General features: G+C 36.2%; 2 protein-coding genes across 2 annotated transcripts in view; one reads left to right on the top strand and one right to left on the bottom strand.

The window, feature by feature from the left end:
- The window catches only part of Dhc1 (dynein axonemal heavy chain 1), a 250,612-nt gene that overhangs the window by 209,325 nt on the left and 22,937 nt on the right, over positions 1-18,350 (bottom strand). The window contains 9 exon segments of the mRNA XM_089727553.1: positions 11,995-12,133; positions 13,228-13,373; positions 14,089-14,228; positions 14,349-14,403; positions 15,120-15,393; positions 15,823-16,026; positions 16,318-16,499; positions 17,523-17,670; positions 17,807-18,030. Coding sequence (XP_089583679.1) covers positions 11,995-12,133; positions 13,228-13,373; positions 14,089-14,228; positions 14,349-14,403; positions 15,120-15,393; positions 15,823-16,026; positions 16,318-16,499; positions 17,523-17,670; positions 17,807-18,030 — 1,512 coding nt within the window.
- LOC114245762 (uncharacterized) lies at positions 4,123-6,491 on the top strand. The gene is made up of 2 exons (XM_089727596.1): positions 4,123-4,485; positions 5,231-6,491. Exons 1-2 carry the CDS (start codon positions 4,428-4,430, stop codon positions 5,503-5,505), a joined length of 333 nt encoding a protein of 110 aa, XP_089583722.1. The 5' UTR covers positions 4,123-4,427; the 3' UTR covers positions 5,506-6,491.

Below are 18,350 nucleotides of genomic sequence, written 5' to 3'. Positions count from 1 at the left end.
ACTAAAAGACCCGATACAAGGTTATTTATTAACCACAGATAAAACATACGTTATGAGAAGCAATGACTGAGTATGGGAGGGCTCTCTCTTTGTATTTAAGTCGTATGAAAAAATGACATTTTAAATAATTTAGATGTTTCTCTCTCCTTTCTAATTTATATTATCGACATATTGTCAATTTGTAGTGCTAGTGCAATTTTTGTTATTGATTGTAGGGCCCGCTAATTGTAAAATAAAATTTATATTCCACTTTTACTTCTTATAAAAATATGTAACTATGATAGTTTTACTTTTAATAAGTTATTCAAAACAATTGTTCATTGCTGCTTATGGTTCAATGTACAGTGTACAATAATTTGAATTTTATGGTAATTAAAATTGGATTCTATTTTTTGGACTTGGGTTAGAACGTCTGTACTTATTTGTCAATTTTAAAATCACTCGACTAGGTTTTTAGGAAAAAAAGGATATATTGTATTTTTGGAAAATTCACAAAATGATAAGTCGCCTTGTATATGAACTTTTAAAAATGGATCAAACTGTTTTAAAGAAGATTTTTTTACATTAATTATATTAATTACTTTTAAATAAAGCTCCTAAATACACTTTTCATGTATCCTTTAATATATTACACAAGGGCGACAGAAGATCTGACAGAGTGCCAAATAATTAAATTATATTATTATGTGCCTACAACATTCTAATTCGTACGATCGCTGCTATTTTATTAACATTATATGCAAACACTCAAGTAGCTAACATAATCTCGAATAATTAAAGACGGCAATTCATTATATATTTGATTGATGGGAACCGAATCTGACCATAAACGGACTATACCTATTCATATTTTTTAATGTGCACGCCATCTATCCAATTTAGGCAACATGTTTCTTTCAAACACTGACAAGATGTAAACCAGAATCTACTACGACTATTGTAACATGTAACACTTCCAGTTTATGCTATCCTGGTGAATAAAACATGTAACAGGTGTTTTTTGACATTTCGAGCCGGAACTTCGTACATATAATAATGTATATTTGCCTCTTTGTCTTTATGCTATCCTGTTATGATCATTCTTTGCATACCCAGGAAAAATTTGTATTGTGAGGGTACCCTCATTTTTTCACGTCTTAACCTTTCACGAGCCCATAGAAATTACACATTGTAGCGGCATTCTGCTTGTGATGTTAAAGACAGGACAATATACTGACCTACTAATTGTACTTGCAGTAATCGACAGTTTTAGATTTTTTTTTTCTTTTTTGTAGAGATAGTGACCCCAAGGACCCATTTAATCTATTCATAAAGACTTAAACTTATTGATTTTATTATTTTACAGTATGTATTTATTTGACAAGAAACGTAGTTGAGATTATTAATTTTGCTAGGCAAATCTACTGAGAATATCGCAGCACTTTCTGATATTATTTTATATAAGTTTGCCGCTAATTTGCAAGTACTGCGTTTGTGAATGCCAGTATATCAGTAGGTAGCGTAAAATCAGAAGTATTCAGCCCGTCATTCAAACCAAACGAAACTTTTCAACATGCTTTCAAAGCACTTGTAAAAATGAATAATACAGGTAAAGAATACTTACTGAAATGAATTTCTCTTAAATTTTATGGTACCCTAGTAAACGAGTAGATACGAGTATTAACTACGAATGCGGTATGTAGAACAGAGTTATGGCAAAGGAAAACGAAACGAACCTACTCGCATTCTCCAGATTGGTCTTTAATATTATTTTAAAATATAATATTCAATAAATGTAATTAACTACTAGAGTATTAGGGGTAACCTACATTTTCCCCCATCGCTGATAGCCTAAGGGTCTATACTAGCTACTCTTGGAGCGGTAGGCAAAATCACGGGTTCGACCTGAGTGAATTGCTAACACTGACCCCAGCAAGAGCAGCGCTTCGCTAAATCCACCACCGGATCAGAATCGCGACCCACCGAGAACATCTGATGAGAAACTCAAATGGTTGGAGAGCTTAAAAGCACCGAGATCGGATGCGGAGGATCCAACAAGACACGCGGTCCCCTACCGCCGAACAAACAAATAATACACTAATATTCTACTGGCCGCAGTACTATTCACATTGAGAAATATGTATTACTACATAAACTATTAATAAAAATTTAAAAAAAGTTGAATAGAACGTTTGTCTACAATTTCTGAGTTTGACCTTAAATGTAAAAAAACAATTCACTGAGACACAACAATAGATGGCGTTATACAGTTTTCTTAAATCGCGCTATTGACTTGTGCCCAGGTTTATATAAGCGCATTGTGTGACCACTAACCGTTGAGATATAAAGTTGAAAGTCACACAGTCCTAAGACTGTGCTTGTTTTTGGAAGTAGCCTTTTCGCGTACCAGCCCAGCGTTCAGGTCTACTGCTTAGAACTGATCTCCTAGAATGTCTATCTACATGTCCCTAAGAATGAATCTGTAGGCAGCGGCTTGACTCTGCCCTAGCATTGCTGAAGTCCATGGGCGACGGTAACCGCTCACCATTAGGTGGGCCGTGCGCTCGTCTGCCTACAAGGGCAATAAAAAAAAAATCCGGAAAATATATCTAAATAGTATGTATGACAGCGAAATATGTTCATTCGTTGATATTGGCAACTTCATTATTATTATAATTTTTAAGTTCCACACATGGAAGAGGAAGAGAGGCCGCACAACTTGGCGTCGCTCGGTGGAGCAGGAACTAGGGGTCTTGGATATGACGTGGGAGGAGCTAAAACAGACTACCCAAGACCGATGTAAATGGAAAAATTTGATTCGAGCCCTACACCCCAGCAGAGGGTAATAAGAAAGAATGATGATGATGATGACACATGGGACACTGAAAAGGAAGCCAACTGTAAATTGCCAGTCATCGTAAGATGATTTTGTCCATATTATATGGAAGAGCTATGGCAACGGATATTTTTGTTATTATATGAGATAAGGGTAATAATATAACGATTAAAGAGATAACAACAGTAGATTGACTTTTTCCAAAAATAATATACTATGAAAATTATACGCATAATTTTGTGCTCTAATGTCTATTTCAAATATGCATACTCTATGAAGATGATGTAGCGCTCATCGATAGCATTTCGTATTATTTTCGTTCTTTGCAATGTCGTCCCCATTATGGGATATTTTTGTTTATTTAAAAAAAAGAAAATTTGTGCTGATACATAGTTTAAATGTAATAATTAAAGCGCACAGCCCTTGACGAAAAACATCTACATTACAATTAAAGAATGCTTCATTTCCGATGAAAATACAGAAGTGAGAGAGAAAATAGAGAATTAACAATATACTTCAAAAATCAATTTTTTCATTTCAGATAGCACTGATCAATTTGGAATTCTACTAGCTTAACTACAAATCTAACAATTGTTATATGGTTTACTCAATATTTTTTGGACATGATTCTGCCAGTTTTTTTTCGGTTAAATATTTTTAGATAAATAACTTACTGTGTTATTAAATTAGGAACAATAAATGTGTGGCGTTGAAGAACGCACCTTTTTATGATGCGTAAGCCGGAATGCACGAGAGGTGGAAATAAGGATAGTCTGTGCCACGAGACCTTTTTACCGCAAAATCCAATTTCATTTTCATTTCATTTCACTCCATATTATCATTTTTCATAAAAATAAGAATATAAATTAAAATAAGACATGACTTAAAGGTCTTAGTTACCAGGTCATAAAATCACTTACCGCAAAATATTTAAAACGTAAAAATAATTTATAATGTGTTAAATAACAGTGGAAGGTCCCCTAAATGAGTGCAGTAGAATGGCCTCGAGCAGGGAGAGATGGCGCGACATCGTGAGACGCATCAAGTCTGCCCCTTCCAACATTACATGACGATCACGACCACTCTGTCAAGAGTGACACGACTGAGAAGAAGAAGAAATAACTAATATAATATAATTAGCTAGAATTGTTTAAGCTGCTACATATAAAATTTATATTGTTTCAACTGTGGTGTTAATTACATAAAACACGACTTTACGGCGAAATAAAGATGGGACTATATATGAACTCCCTCAAATATAACTAGGGTTAGTATGTTTCTATTTAAAACATTGGCAGCACCGATGTATTGATTTGGTAGAAATTTTGACTGAGACTAATGAAAAGGAATTCGTTTCTGAAAACCGAGTTTTGATCCATGACTGAAATTTGAATTATATTAACATTAACTATTAGCCCTTGATCACATATTTCTTAATTAAAACATGATAACTTTGTGAATTATTCTAAGTTCTATAGCCCGTAGCTAATCGTTTTATGAAGCTGCTCAAGTCATCGCAGTTGTAATGTAAGATAACTTTGTTTTGTTCAACGACCAGTGAAAAATAAATTAACAAGTTGATTATTGGTTTTGTACAAATCAAATAAACACAATGTTAACATACAGTGAAGTCGTTGCAATGTTGGACAGCGACGATGAAGAAGCCGCAAGTAAGCCCGATCAATTCCTCTATTAGATTCAATGATTCCACTCCCCAGAACCAGTAGGCAGAATACAAACTTTAATTGGTTACGGTAAATAGGCCGCTTACAGAAAATCTATGTCTGTATATTGCGAACATTTGTGTGTGGCAGGGAGGGGTTTTAAGAGCACTATCCCCGCTTATCCAAGAAGTCAGCCAGCAGTGTCCGAGATCAACCTCGGCGACTTGAGATGTTGAACCCTGTTAGATAATGACTCCGGTGTTCCCCAAGTATATTATAGACAGCTACCTCCATAAAAAGGCCAGGGATTACACCAGCATTTAAATAGGCTTTCTATCTATCCAAATAATTGCCGAAGAGCTAATCTTGATGGTTGAAACAATTTATGATACATAATTCTGATTTAAAACATCACATTTACATTCTGCTCGAATAAAGCTATTTTATAAAATTACACACTATTAATCAAATTTATTTTTGCACAGATTTGTCTTTTTCAAGCTGAGGATTTTTGTTTTCCATGGGGCTTCCATTATGAAAAAATAATTTGGAAATAAAAATTTCACCACTTAAAGAATGCCAATCCTTATGTTGATACCAACTAAAAGGCTCAAAGTGTGAAATGATTATACTAAGCTCTGTAAACTACAATAGACACTACTTTCACATGATATTTTCAGTGGCCTTTTACTAGTTGTTGCATTGATGTTAAAATATAAAAAAAGCAATTTAAATTATATTAATTTTACAGCGATTGAACAACCTGATCTTGCTGCCAAGAAGCCAACATTTCATAGTGCAACAGAAGTGAAACCATACATTATATATGAATTTAAAAAGGATGAAAACACGCTGTACATCCACACAGGATTCCTGGGTGAAGCCGATGTAATATGCATAAGGAGAATTGATGCCACCTGCGACAATGAATACTCACTATGGTTCCTTGAATATACCATAAAAAAAGATATAATGCAATTTCAGTGTAAACATTTGATTGCCTGTCTTGTACCTAAGTATCCTTAGGTCAACAGTTAAATTAAAATAAAAAAATATATATTAGCTGATAGAACATTTAGATCTGATGTAACCTAAAAATTACTAGTCTTTAAACATCTTCATTGCTGAACATAAAACTACTTGTCTGAAAACATTCATAGTTATATAATTAAACTATTTTCATCAGTAACAGAAACACTAACAAGTAACTATTACATTGGAATTTATAAATTCTATAGTTTCACATTATTATCATCTAAAAATGTAACAACTAACTTATAATATTAAAAACAAAAATTATTGTGTCCTTTTATAAATATTTTTCTTAATTAAATACATTCTGATAAATATAGTAGATATAATGCTATACTTTCAAACTATCCATCACAATAAAAGCTAATATTATAAACATAGTTAGGCTTGTGGAGAGTACTTAACGGTAGACAGCAGCTTTGCTCTGCCCCTGGCATTGCTGAAGTCCATGGGCAACGGTAACCACTCACTCACTTACTGGTGGTAGGGCCTCTTGTGAGTCTGCGCGGGTAGGTACCACCGCCCGGCCTATTTCTGCCGTGAAGCAGTAATGCGTTTCAATTTGAAGGGTGGGGCAGCCGTTGTAACTATACTGAGACCTTAGAACTTATCCCTCAAGGTGGGTGGCGCATTTACGTTGTAGATGTCTATGGGCTCCAGTAACCACTTAACACCAGGTGGGCTGTGAGCTCGTCCACACATATAAGCAATAAAAAAATAAATAAAAAAAACCATCAGGTGCAATAAAAAATATCAATGTTAGGTACATTAATTAATATTTCTTTAAAATTATTGTATATTTGTGTTTTGTCCTAAGTTATATTTTATTTTAGATTATACTCGTGTTGTAAGTTATGCCTTATTATTTTAATGTGGTTACTTTAATATACAACAGTCATAGTTTTAAGGTATATCTTGAACTATTTATGAATATGTCTAGTAGTAAGTAGTGTTTTATGATAAACAATATACAAATCAAAGTTGTTTTTTTTATATATATATTGATAACATAATGATTACTGACGATAGACCTCTGGTCAAAACTTAGTTTCCTTTTATTGCTCTTTTGCTGAAACCAAAACTAATAATACCAAAACAATTTAATAGTAACTGAATCATAAAGACAGTATAAGTCGGACCGATTTGAAGAATCGTCATTTTATTGGATTCCATTTTTTTTTCTGAGTTCTCAACTCCTGAACTAACAAGTTTAATTTTTTTAAAGACCCGTTCCTAAAATATTCTCCTCTATCTATAATTAATTAGAAGCAATTATAACTATTTTACAAAACTACAGATATCGAGATCATAAGAGAAACATCACTATCGATGGTGCCGATTAAGGCTAATAATCCTTTTCTACTTGAAAAACACAAAAAACTACTCTGGAACTTTAGACGCAGGGATGAACCAACTCAGGGCCAGTCTAGTGTTAAGTGCCCAGACATCAAAACGTGAATGCCGCCACCAATCTTAGGAAGCAACAAGGAGGATGCCCAAAGTAGGTATAGCGCGCCCTTTTTTTTTCTACCTATGCTGACAGCCTTGAGAGGCTATTTCAGCTTCTCCTTGATGTGTAGATGAGCTCACGGGTCTCAAACTGGAGTGTTGCTAACACTGGCCCTAGCAAGAGCAGTGCTTCGCAGAATTTACCACCGGATTGGAAACGCGATCCACTGAGAAGATGCGGCGAGAATCTAAGTGGCCTGTGTCTATGGATTAATTTACTCGTTGAGCCCTTCGTCGCAAGTGATGGGTTCGGCGAGGACGGTGCCCGGTATTTGAGGTACCTAAAATCACCGTTAGTGGATTGGTAGGATCCGTAATGACGTGCTGATGGACTCTTAAGTCCTGGTCGTCATGGAGGTCGACGACCATGCCGACTGTAAGTACTTACTGACTGAGTCAAGCTCCAGGTCATCACGGACATCCACGCTCCTTAGGAATCATGGTGCTCCGACGGCTATCCTACAAAAACGGGATTGAATAACCTGAAGGGGTTTTAAGCTGGGCGGGCCGCGTGAGCCAACACTACACTTGCATAGGTCATGACAGGGCGTATGCAAGTTTTGTAGAGTGTCATCTTATTACGACGAGACAATTTACTTCGCTTACAAATCATGGGATAGAAGCGTCTTAATATGAAGGCGGCACGGTCGCGTACCGTTTTATTGTGGGATCGGAATGTCATTCCTCTGTCGAGGGTGACGCCTAGATATTTGACCTTCAAGGCCCACGGTATGGGCTGACCAGAGAGAGTGATGGGGCTAATGGCGGAGGCGTTAACGCATCTATTAGGGAGTGCGCTGCTCGAAGTGGTATTCGGAGGGCGATTCCTTTTGAAGAGCACCGCTGTGCTTTTCGAGTTTCAATCTCGACGTGTACGTGACGTCTTTAGAAACTAAATCTACAATAATCTAATCCTAACATATAAACGTCGATGTGTGTATGTATATTCTCTATAGATTACAAAACGGGTAGGTAACTTTCCAGGTAATGTTCAGATTGGTCTAAATGGTGATCCTGTGAGGTTTGGTAGTGAACGGATCAAAGTAAAGTTAATGATCGGCCAAAAATCGGCTGATCTGATTTCACGAGTTGTTTAATTACATATGTATGTTATTATCAAAAACATGTGGGTTTGGTTCTTTAACCTACTACTCTTACCTTACTTCCAAATGCGCAAACTCCGAAAAGCAAAGTAGTCGATACTCTGTACAAAAGTACTAGGATCCTATGAAATCAGAAAAGTGTTTTAAACGCCCCTTACCTACTTATATCAGGGTGGCTACTTGAAATGAGTTGATTCAAATGAACAGTTTGGTAGCCTTTTTTTTTTATTAGAAACCGAATTGAAAGAAATTAATTTAGACGATTTTAAGTCCGGCTTTTCAAATCTATAAAATTTATTAAAAAACGTCACAAAAAGTAAGCATAATAAAATTAATAGCAGGTATTTAATCTCATAAGAGTTTGTGTTCGGAAACTTTTAAAATTAATCACAAATCTTCGGTACCTACCTAACTTCGAGGAGGGATCAAAAAGTAGTGAGAACGACATACTCCTTGGTAAGAAAAAGAAAAAAAAAACTGGCAGGCATAGCTCAGATACATATTTGTAATGTCAATAAAGAAAAAAATCTTCGATTTTTTTTTGTTTTCTTCTGAATGTAGGCATTTGTTTGCTTCGTGTCGGAACGTGTTCTCTAAAATGGAGAAAAACGAAGTGCGAGCCGTTATTAAATACCTATGTTTAAAAAAGTTAACGATTCAAGATATTCATTGCGATTTGGAGGCAACATTAGGAGAGTATGCTCCGTCGTATTCCACTGTTGCAAGGTGGGCTTCTCAATTTCGAGTAGGGAGAACGAGCACGGAAGACGAACATGCTTGCGGCCGTCCATCGACGTCAGTCACCCATGAAAATGTTGCGAAAGTCGAGAAAATTGTATTAAGCGATCGATACTTAATACATCCGATACTTAATAAAAGAAAGAGGCATTTTATGTGGAAGTATTCAATCCATATTGAAACAATGTTTGAAAATGAGAAAAGTCTCCGCAAGATGGGTGCCGAGAATGTTAACTGACAGTCAGAAACAAAATCGACTTGACATTTCGAAGACATTGTTGGACAAGTTTCAAGAAGATTCCGAAAACTTTTTGTCTCGTTTCATAACAATGGACGAAACATGGGTCCATAATTTTGATCCCGAGACAAAACAGTAATCTTCGCTATGGAAAGGGCCATCATCACCGACCCCGAAGAAGTTTCGTGTCGCGGCATCGGCTGGCAAGGTTATGGCCTCAATATTTTTGGACTCAGAAGGGATATTGTTGATTGAGTACCTGGAGCGTGGCCAATATTATGCAGCTTTAATTTCCAAGTTGAGGAATGCCATCAAAGAGAAAACGAGAAGGAAACTTCGAAGGGGCGTGTTGTTTTATCACTACAATACACCCGCGCACAGGTCGGCTGTTGCAATAGTTGACATTCAGCAAGCTGGCTTCGAATTGGTTGACCACCCCCCTTATTCACCAGATCTGGCGCCTGGCGATTTTTATTTGTTCTCCAAATTGAAAGAATACTTAATGGTAAACAGGTACGAAGACGACAACGAGGTAATGGATGCCGTGGAGAGCTTTTTGCAGGACCAAGACATACTTTTTTTTTTGAAAGGGATTGAAGCCTTGGAAAAGCACTGGACTCGGTGTGTAGAGAGACTCGGAGACTATGTAGAAAAATAAATTATTAAGTTATCAATAGTTATTATATTCTATCTCATTCTTACTACTTTTCCATCTTCCTAGTATACATATATCAACCTGATGAAAATAACATTTAACATTAGCATTTAGAAGTTCAACAAAAAGTTTACTCTAGACGTTTACACTAATTTTCGGAACAAATGTTTTTACCATTGACCAAATATAAAAAGGTCATTGACAAGCTGAATAAGCGACAAAATAAAAATAGTTTTTTTGGTGCTTAAGATTTTCAAACCTTCACACACCAAAACGCCCTTGTCGTGACGTGCAACCTCTTTGACAGGACGTAAGACCTACAACGACTAGACATAGACACAGACTAAGACCGACATTTGACAAGAATTCAAAAATAAAGAGAGAAATGAAACAAGGGCGTACGGTACGTTTTTTCATGCGTTCCGTTCTTACCAATCCTACATATACATACGTATGTATATAAGTACTCGATAAAAATTAATAATAAGTACATAGCCGACCGCTGATTTAGAACGAACGATGATAATGGGAAATTAAACAAAATGTGAAAGCGATTAATTATATTATGATTAACAATTTGATGCGTTTTCAGAACACGTGAACATTTCTGTTACTCTTGTTTTCTTACCTTATCATGGTTAGTTATAAAGACTCACATTCATTCGGAAACTTAAACCCTAAAACAGCTTTTTTGTCTGTTGGGCCGTGATGTCTTAGCTATAACGATAAAAAAATTAAAAGTAAAACTTATTCTTCGAGTAACGCTCTTTCATAACCTCTGTGGGCATTTACAATCTCGGATATTGAAATAATATGAATGTATATCATATTTTATTTATTAAATAACAATTTCTATAATACAATTTATAAGTAAATAAAAAAATCTCACTGCGAAAACTTGGAATACCGTTTTGCTGGGCCAAGGCTAAATGAACTGATCCGCTTTTCATTACGTACTATACTCTTACTTACTAGATCGAAATCATCAAGATTAATACTTCAAAATATAACGAATCATCAATATACTAACGCTTTTTCATGTCTATTAAGTCTACTATGCGCGAAAGTAGGTTGCGGATGACTTTAAACTCTTTAGACTTATGCGCGCCTGGTGCGAGCATACTGAGGTGACCAGATGCTGGAAATTCTTAATAAGCTCTTTTTTACTGTTGCAGATACTGTTTGCAACAATAATACCATCCTGTTTCTAAATTTTACGTTTATCTTGTTTCCTTTAATGTTTCCAGCTTTTTCTTCAAGTAAAAACATCCTCAAACCGGAGTGATGCTAACACTGATCCTAGCAAGAGCAGTACTTCGCAGAATCTACCACCGAATCGGAAACGCGACCCACTGAGAAGATCCGGTGAGAAAACTCAGTGGGCTGTGTCTGTGGGTTAATTCGCTCGTCGAGCCCTTCGTCGCAGGCGACGGGTTCGACGAGGACGGAGACCGGGACAGGCATAAGATGTGTTTTTTAGAAGAGTAATGTTAAATGGTCGTGTTTAACAAAAAAAAAACATGGCCCTGCTTTTTATTATTATTAATAAATAAAGATGATTATAAAATGTTGATCAGTAATTACTGTGTCACATGTTTTCACTTAGCTTATTCGTGATTTAAAATTAAATTCATTATTTCTGTGGGGTAGTAACCATCACGTCTGCCTGAGACAAAAAGTTCCCCAGTTCGATTCCCGGTGAAAATATTTTTGTTTTAAAAAACACGGAAGCACTGCTAAAGTTAATAATGATATGTAATATTGAACAAAACGGATTCGTCTAAGTAGTAATAATGAAAACTATTCACGCGAATCTTATATATATATTTCTTCTGTGCGTGTGTTTGTGAACCCCTTCTAAGCGGCTGGACCGATTTGAATGACTTTTTTGGCACTCTGGATGGCTTAGATTCACAAATCAGCCCGGCAGATGGCACTGCAGTCGATATATAGGTTAATTTATCTTTCCGAGAAATAGTTTATATGGCAAAACAACGTTTGCCAGGTCAGCTAGTTTAAATATAAATATGGTTTAAAAAATACCAGCTAATAATAACTCATTACATTTTCTGCACGCAAACACCGTTATGAGTGTGACGTCATCAACGTTAAAAAACTCGCACCAAGCACACTGCAAACTTCCGTAAGGTGTTAAGTCCTTATTCGAAACGGCTATATCTATTGCAGATTCACGTGCGACAATCAAAGTTATTTGAATATGGAACAGAATAAGTACTCACCATCGTCTGCTGCAAGCGCGTCGGAGGAGAACTGCTTGATGATGACGTCGAGAGTTCTCCTCTTGACCCTGATGAGCACGTCGACCACCTTGCGACTGTAGTAACGACGCATTTCGTTCACTGCATTCTTCACCATTTCCTACAGCAATTGCAACTTTGTGAATGAATGCTTAGTTACTATTCTGCTGTTTACCGAGTTTTTCAATTCCGTTCGCCTTTATATCTAAGGAGCTGTTAATATGGAGCGAAGTAAACACGCTAAGTCGACGCTTGTGAATTTAATTTTCGCAAGTCGTAGGCACAATCAGAAATACTTTTACGGTTTGATTTAGCTAAAAGTGATTTTAATTAAATGCCTAGCGTATCCCCTATTTCTTTAGGTTAGCTCTACACCTATACTCTCTGGCCTCGATGGTCTGACAAATCGAAAAATATTATCAAGAACGATCAATAAATGTCTTAACTTTGTTTATTGCAAAATAAACAGAAAACTTTGCAACACTAGGTTTCGCAACATTATGTGTCAATTCAAGAAAGGAAATGATTTAAATTATTTCCAATTATTATGATTATGTTATTTCCAATATATCAGGTTGGCCGTATGTATTTCAAAACAAAAAAAAACCTGATCATTCTCTCTCATACGCCTTTTTTATTTCATTGCTGAGTGGACGAGCTCAAGGCCCACCTGATGTTAAATGGTTACCGGAGCCCATAGACATCTACAAAGTAAATGCCGCCACTTATCTTGAGACATGCGTTCTAAGGTCTCCGTTTTTACAGTACAACGGCTGCCTTCAAACCGAAACGCATTACTGCTTCACGGCAGAAATACGCAGGGTGGTAGTAACTACCCGTGTGGACTTACAAGATGTCCTACCACCAATAAAAAGTGTACATAAATATAGGCATGGACTTTAATAGAATATTGTAGTGCTTAAAATTATGTAAACTAATAGAAAATTTTGTCGCATTGCATTGGCGTGATTTCAAAACAGTTATCGACCATGACAGTATTGATTTAGTAATATCAGTAATTGCCACTATGTATTCCTTGTATTCATCTTGCCCTTATTTCATATTATGTGGGATCAGTGCAGAGTGTAATTTTGTCATGACGCTTAAAGGAATGCGCCATGATTTTTAACGACCGCCCACCTTCCTCATTTCAACCCTCCTTGAGTAATATCTCCAGTAGCATAATAGAGAACAAGTTAATATTCACAGCATTACCTGCATGCTTTTGGAAAGGCCTCCGGCCGGTGTCGACAGTAGACGATGAGGACTTTCGAAGCACTCCCAAACGGCGGACCAGTCTTGTTGTCCACTAGACGTAGACTCATTCGTGGACGACGCCGCGCCGCTGCTCTGGGGATCGTCTAAGCAAGATAATTATTTTTTAGTCAAGTTGATAGTATTTATCTATACTAATATTATAAAGAGGAAAGATTTGTTTGGTTGCTTGTATTGAATAGGCTCCGAAACTACTGAACCGATTTTAAAAATTCTTTCACTGTTTGGAAGCTACACTATTCCCGAGTGACAGGCTATATTATTATTTTTTTAAATAAATTGGGATTCTGACTAATACTCCAATAATGTAACCCAAGGTGTAAAAAAATTACCTAAAATCTTCTTTACATCGCGTGCCCTGCGAAAACTATGGATGATAGAATAAAATAATGTACTACGACTTTGTAGAACACATTATTATTTACAAAAAGTGTCGCGACAGCATATGTCTAACTATTCTAGCTATGCCGTAATAAGTGTTATTTTATTTAAAAAAATAAAACAACGTCAAATATCGTTGAAATTTTTGTTAAAGTTCCGAGCGGAGCCGAAGCGGGCCGCTAGTATCATATAATATAACGTCACGATAGCAAATCCGTACCTTCATGGGTAAGACGACCGGCTTATCTGTATAGAGTGGATGTAAGTTATGCCGGAGTACGAAATCTGCTTGTTTTACTGATTGGTTATGCTTTGCCAAAGTAGCTACATGCTCCAACTACTTCCACAACGAAGTGTATAACAATGCGTAATAGAAAATGAAGTCCAATTTTTTGATAGCGTAAATACTGTACAGGTTACCTTCAGCTATGAGAAATTCAAAATCTGGATTGATCTCTGTCGGTCTTATTTGTTGGGCTGCCTTCTTTACGAGATCCAATACTTCTTCCACAGCCTCTTCAACCATCAGACTCTTTCGATTTAGCTCAACGCATGCGTTACTAGAACACAAGAAAAATGTTACGACTTTCTGATTTACAGCAACATTTACAACATACTAAAAATGTTTATTACAAATGTTTGACTATTTTTGAATAATTCAAAGAGAGCTTAGTACGTACCGACAGCCAGACTCGACCTTCTCTACGAATTCTTGTACGGACCATGGTGTATCTTCTGAGAAAAAAAAATTTAATATATATTCATGACGAATCAGTAACGCGGCTGTGCCTCAATTTAAATCTGTATCGATTTCAAATTTGACGCCCAATCTCTCATACCTAGTTTAATAGTAGTTCTCTAGCAGGTATCAGGGGTCAAATGAAAAACACAGCTGGATCAAGCAGTCACCCAGCAAACAAAGAAACACAATGAAAAGGAATCAGAAAAAAAAGGGAATGAAAAAAAACCGTATTGGACTTTTACTAATGAGCAAATAAACGAGAAAATCAAACATTGAGATGCAGTCTTTATTTATTACTGAATCACTGACCGGTACTATCACTTTACTTATACATATAAATAGATCTATCAACAATCCCTACGTGTAACTATTCAAATACAGCCTGCTTTATTGGCCGATCTTTTTTTTTGCGTATTTCATTTTCATCCGGTCGTTACCAAACTACATAAACAAACGGGAACTCACATGCGAGGCCAATCTGAAAACTTCCTGAAAATCTCATCGAAACCGGTAGACCTTGTAACTATACTGAGACCTTAGAACTCATATCTCAAGGCGACATTTACGTTATAGATGTTTATGAGCTCTGGTAACCACTTAACATCAAGTGGGCTGTCTTCGGAGTCTATAGCGAACATACGCACCTACTTTAGTCTACTATATATATAGTTATAAAAGTATTCTTTTACAAATAAAAAATTGTAATCACCCGGCAATGTAATCAGGGTAACCTCTTGCATGCCGGACAACATGTAAATAATTCTATTGGTGTAAATATCATGTACTCTCGTCACTAGAACATCGAAGCTCTTGATGGCTGCGTTGGCGCGGTCGATGAACTCTTTCCAGTCCTCGCTGGTCCAGCACACGCTGCGTAGTCCGGGCAGGAGAAGAGAGGACAGGCGTACTACTTGAGGCAGAAATAGAGGACGAACCTCTAGTTTTACACGGCGGACCGTACGTAAATAGTCTTCAAGCAGAAACTGTGGATAGGTTTTACATTAGTAAAAATATACATGCCAACTGTGATCAATTTTAGCTTGTTATCAGATCGTATCACTAAGAATTCAAAAACTTCGATGTGGAATATCAATTCTTATATAGCTCAATGCTCATTAAGGTAATTCGAGGTCACAGGCATGTTCTATCTTGTCGTTTCTATCGTGAGCTCATGCGGATGTATGTAAAAATAATTGCTAAATTTTACGTATTTTTTTTTTATCCTACAGTCACTAAAACAAATTTTTATGATATTTTTGGTGTTAATTTAAAATGTACTTGTGCTAACATTTATATATTTGTCAAAATCTGTGGACTTACAAATCAAAAATATACAAGCAAATATTTCTGCTCATTATGAAGTTTATTATGTTATTAAAATTTAATTAAGGAGATATAAAGAAACATCGTACCTGCAAGGAGTCGTTGACGAGGGTAAAATAATATTTCTTAGCGTACAAGGAGTGACAGACGATTGGTAGCGGAACGCCCATTTTCACGAGACAATCCGATTCGCGGATCAACAATTTGATATTTTTGTCCAAGTTCACGGCCACACATCCGGTTTCATCAATCTTCAACAAGGAGTTGTTCAGACTCTCGTCTACGTCCCATAGCTGGAAGGTAAAACGATTATGCAGTGAACAAAAACATCTGACCGCTTCGTTCACCGGTTTGCTAGCAACGAGCTATATAATTGTTTTGCAATTAGAATAATTACAAGCAGCCTATGTAACGACGTTTTCCCACGTTCAAATGTCTACGTCATAGTGAAATGCGGTAAGAACTCTGCTGTATTTCTGTGTGCCATTCACTTATGGAATAACTGAATACACTGAGCACTGATTTAAGCAGATGAGGCTTCTCCTTGTCTATGTTTACATTTGAGAAACATTAAAATCAATTACATTCTGGTTCATCCAAACAGCTTTCATCATATCTTCATAGTTGTTCATTAACGTTCGAGTGTTAGTATACTTCCGCATCATATCGGCGGATGCGGGTAATCCTCTTAAGACAGGATGAGCACAGACGCTTTCCACAATCTCGGTCATGTTTTGCATTAGGCATCTAGACCATTTGATACGCCCTAAAACGAGAAAGAATTAATTATTAAGTCATCCTGCATTTATACGTTATGACACTTGCATTAAATATATTCATAATAATGCCAGAGCTAAGGAACGAAGACAGGTGTTACTGTCGGTGATTATTGACACGCTTATATAAAAATTAATTTGATAGGAATATTGGATTTTATTGTTTTTTTTTGCACTATACATAACATAGACAATCAAAAAGGTCTCGTGTGACGGAGAGCGGGCACTTATCTTCACTTTAAATTAAGATCCTGACAAGATATTAATTGTTATACAATTGAGAATCATTTACTTACTCTGTTTGCCAGTTGTTTTTTTTTGTTATTGTAAATATTGCTAAGTGGTCTAAGAACAAAGAAGACTATGAATAGGCGTTAATTGAAGAATAATCGAATCCATTTTTACTTTTGTTACCGTACAACCCAACCCCAGAGCACATGATTTCCATCTATTTTGGATAATGTAACATTAGCTATAACTGGTGGTAGGACCTCTTGTGAGTCTGCGCGGGTAGGTACCACCACCCTACCTATTTCTGCCGTGAAGCAGTAATGCGTTTCGGTTTGAAGGGTAAGGCAGCCGTTGTAACTATACTGAGACCTTAGAACTTATATCTCAAGGTGGGTGGCGCATTTACGTTGTAGATGTCTATGGGCTCCAGTAACCACTTAACACCAAGTGGGCTGTGAGCTCTTCCGCCCACCCAAGCAATAATAAAATATATAACGACATAAATATCGACGCTTGAAACGCAAAAGTGACTAAGCGACAATAACTGCTTTGTACATAAATGATAAACAATAACCAGATTCGATGCGCAAAAAATATATATTTCCAGGTCTATTAAAATCATTTCAATCCTACAGCTGCTAGCTAGATTCTACTACAGCTAGATTCGTTAAAATAAATTTTGTTTTCAGGTATTTCAACTTTAATTTAATCTACTGTAAAGTACACGCATTGTCGCTTAGTCACGTTTGCCTTTCAAGCGTCGATATGTTATTTAGACTAACCAGCCACAGGAGAATAGTTCCTTGGTAGAGGCGGGTCGTCCTTCTGTCTCTTGAACATTTTCATAATTTTGTCAACTTCCTTTTCGCTGTATTTTAAAACACGATCGTACTTCTCACTAAGTTTCGTTATTTGAATCTTTTGGCTCACCTGAAAATAAAGCGGTAGCTATAGTTAGTAAGACCTTTTATACAATATCAACTTTACTGTACTTACCTTACCTTTATTTTACTTACCTTTCCTTTACTTTACTTTACTTTACTTTACCTTACCTTACTTTATTTACCTTTTCGAATCTAGTTAAGAATTTTATCCCTTGCGGTGTTTCCCAAACGCTAGAAAAATTATCCTCAATAGTACATCCAATAGATTCTTTTAAAGCGTTTATCTTATCTTCAAATGCGTGATAGTCTTTGTCAAACTCATTATTGCGGTAATCAAGGTAATCATATTGGCATGTGGTAACAGCTTTCTTTGCTTCTTCGAAAGTATGTACGGCTTCTTCAAGGTCTAGATATTGTTTGACAATGGTCAATTTGCGTAAATATTGTACGAACGTACAGTTGACGTGTAAGCGTCAATAAATGAATTATTTTTTGTTATTTATCTGTATGTATATATTAAGCAAATAGTATGTGCGTATTGATTATTCTTTGCGCAAATATAATATTCGAAAAACGAATTTAAATTTCGATTTATGTATTGAAAGACTACTTAGACTCATACGGCTTAATCTCGCATTTTTTATTTTCATAACCGACTTTTTAAAATAAATTACGGTTCTCGTGATCAGGGACGGTCACGATCGTTCGTACGAAATTAAATCGTAA

Source organism: Bombyx mandarina, chromosome 01 (genome assembly GCF_030267445.1).
Source record: "Bombyx mandarina strain Sakado chromosome 01, ASM3026744v2".
Taxonomy (NCBI): domain Eukaryota; kingdom Metazoa; phylum Arthropoda; class Insecta; order Lepidoptera; family Bombycidae; genus Bombyx; species Bombyx mandarina.
This window is presented reverse-complemented; position numbering and strand designations above follow the sequence as displayed.

What these genes read in the sequence shown, in the direction of transcription:
- LOC114245762 (XM_089727596.1), top strand. Translation starts at nt 4,428, where the DNA reads ATGTTAACATACAGTGAAGTCGTTGCAATGTTGGACAGCGACGATGAA. An exon ending in CGACGATGAAGAAGCCGCAA is followed by an intron (nt 4,486 to 5,230) that starts GTAAGCCCGATC and finishes TTAATTTTACAG; the next exon opens with CGATTGAACAACCTGATCTT.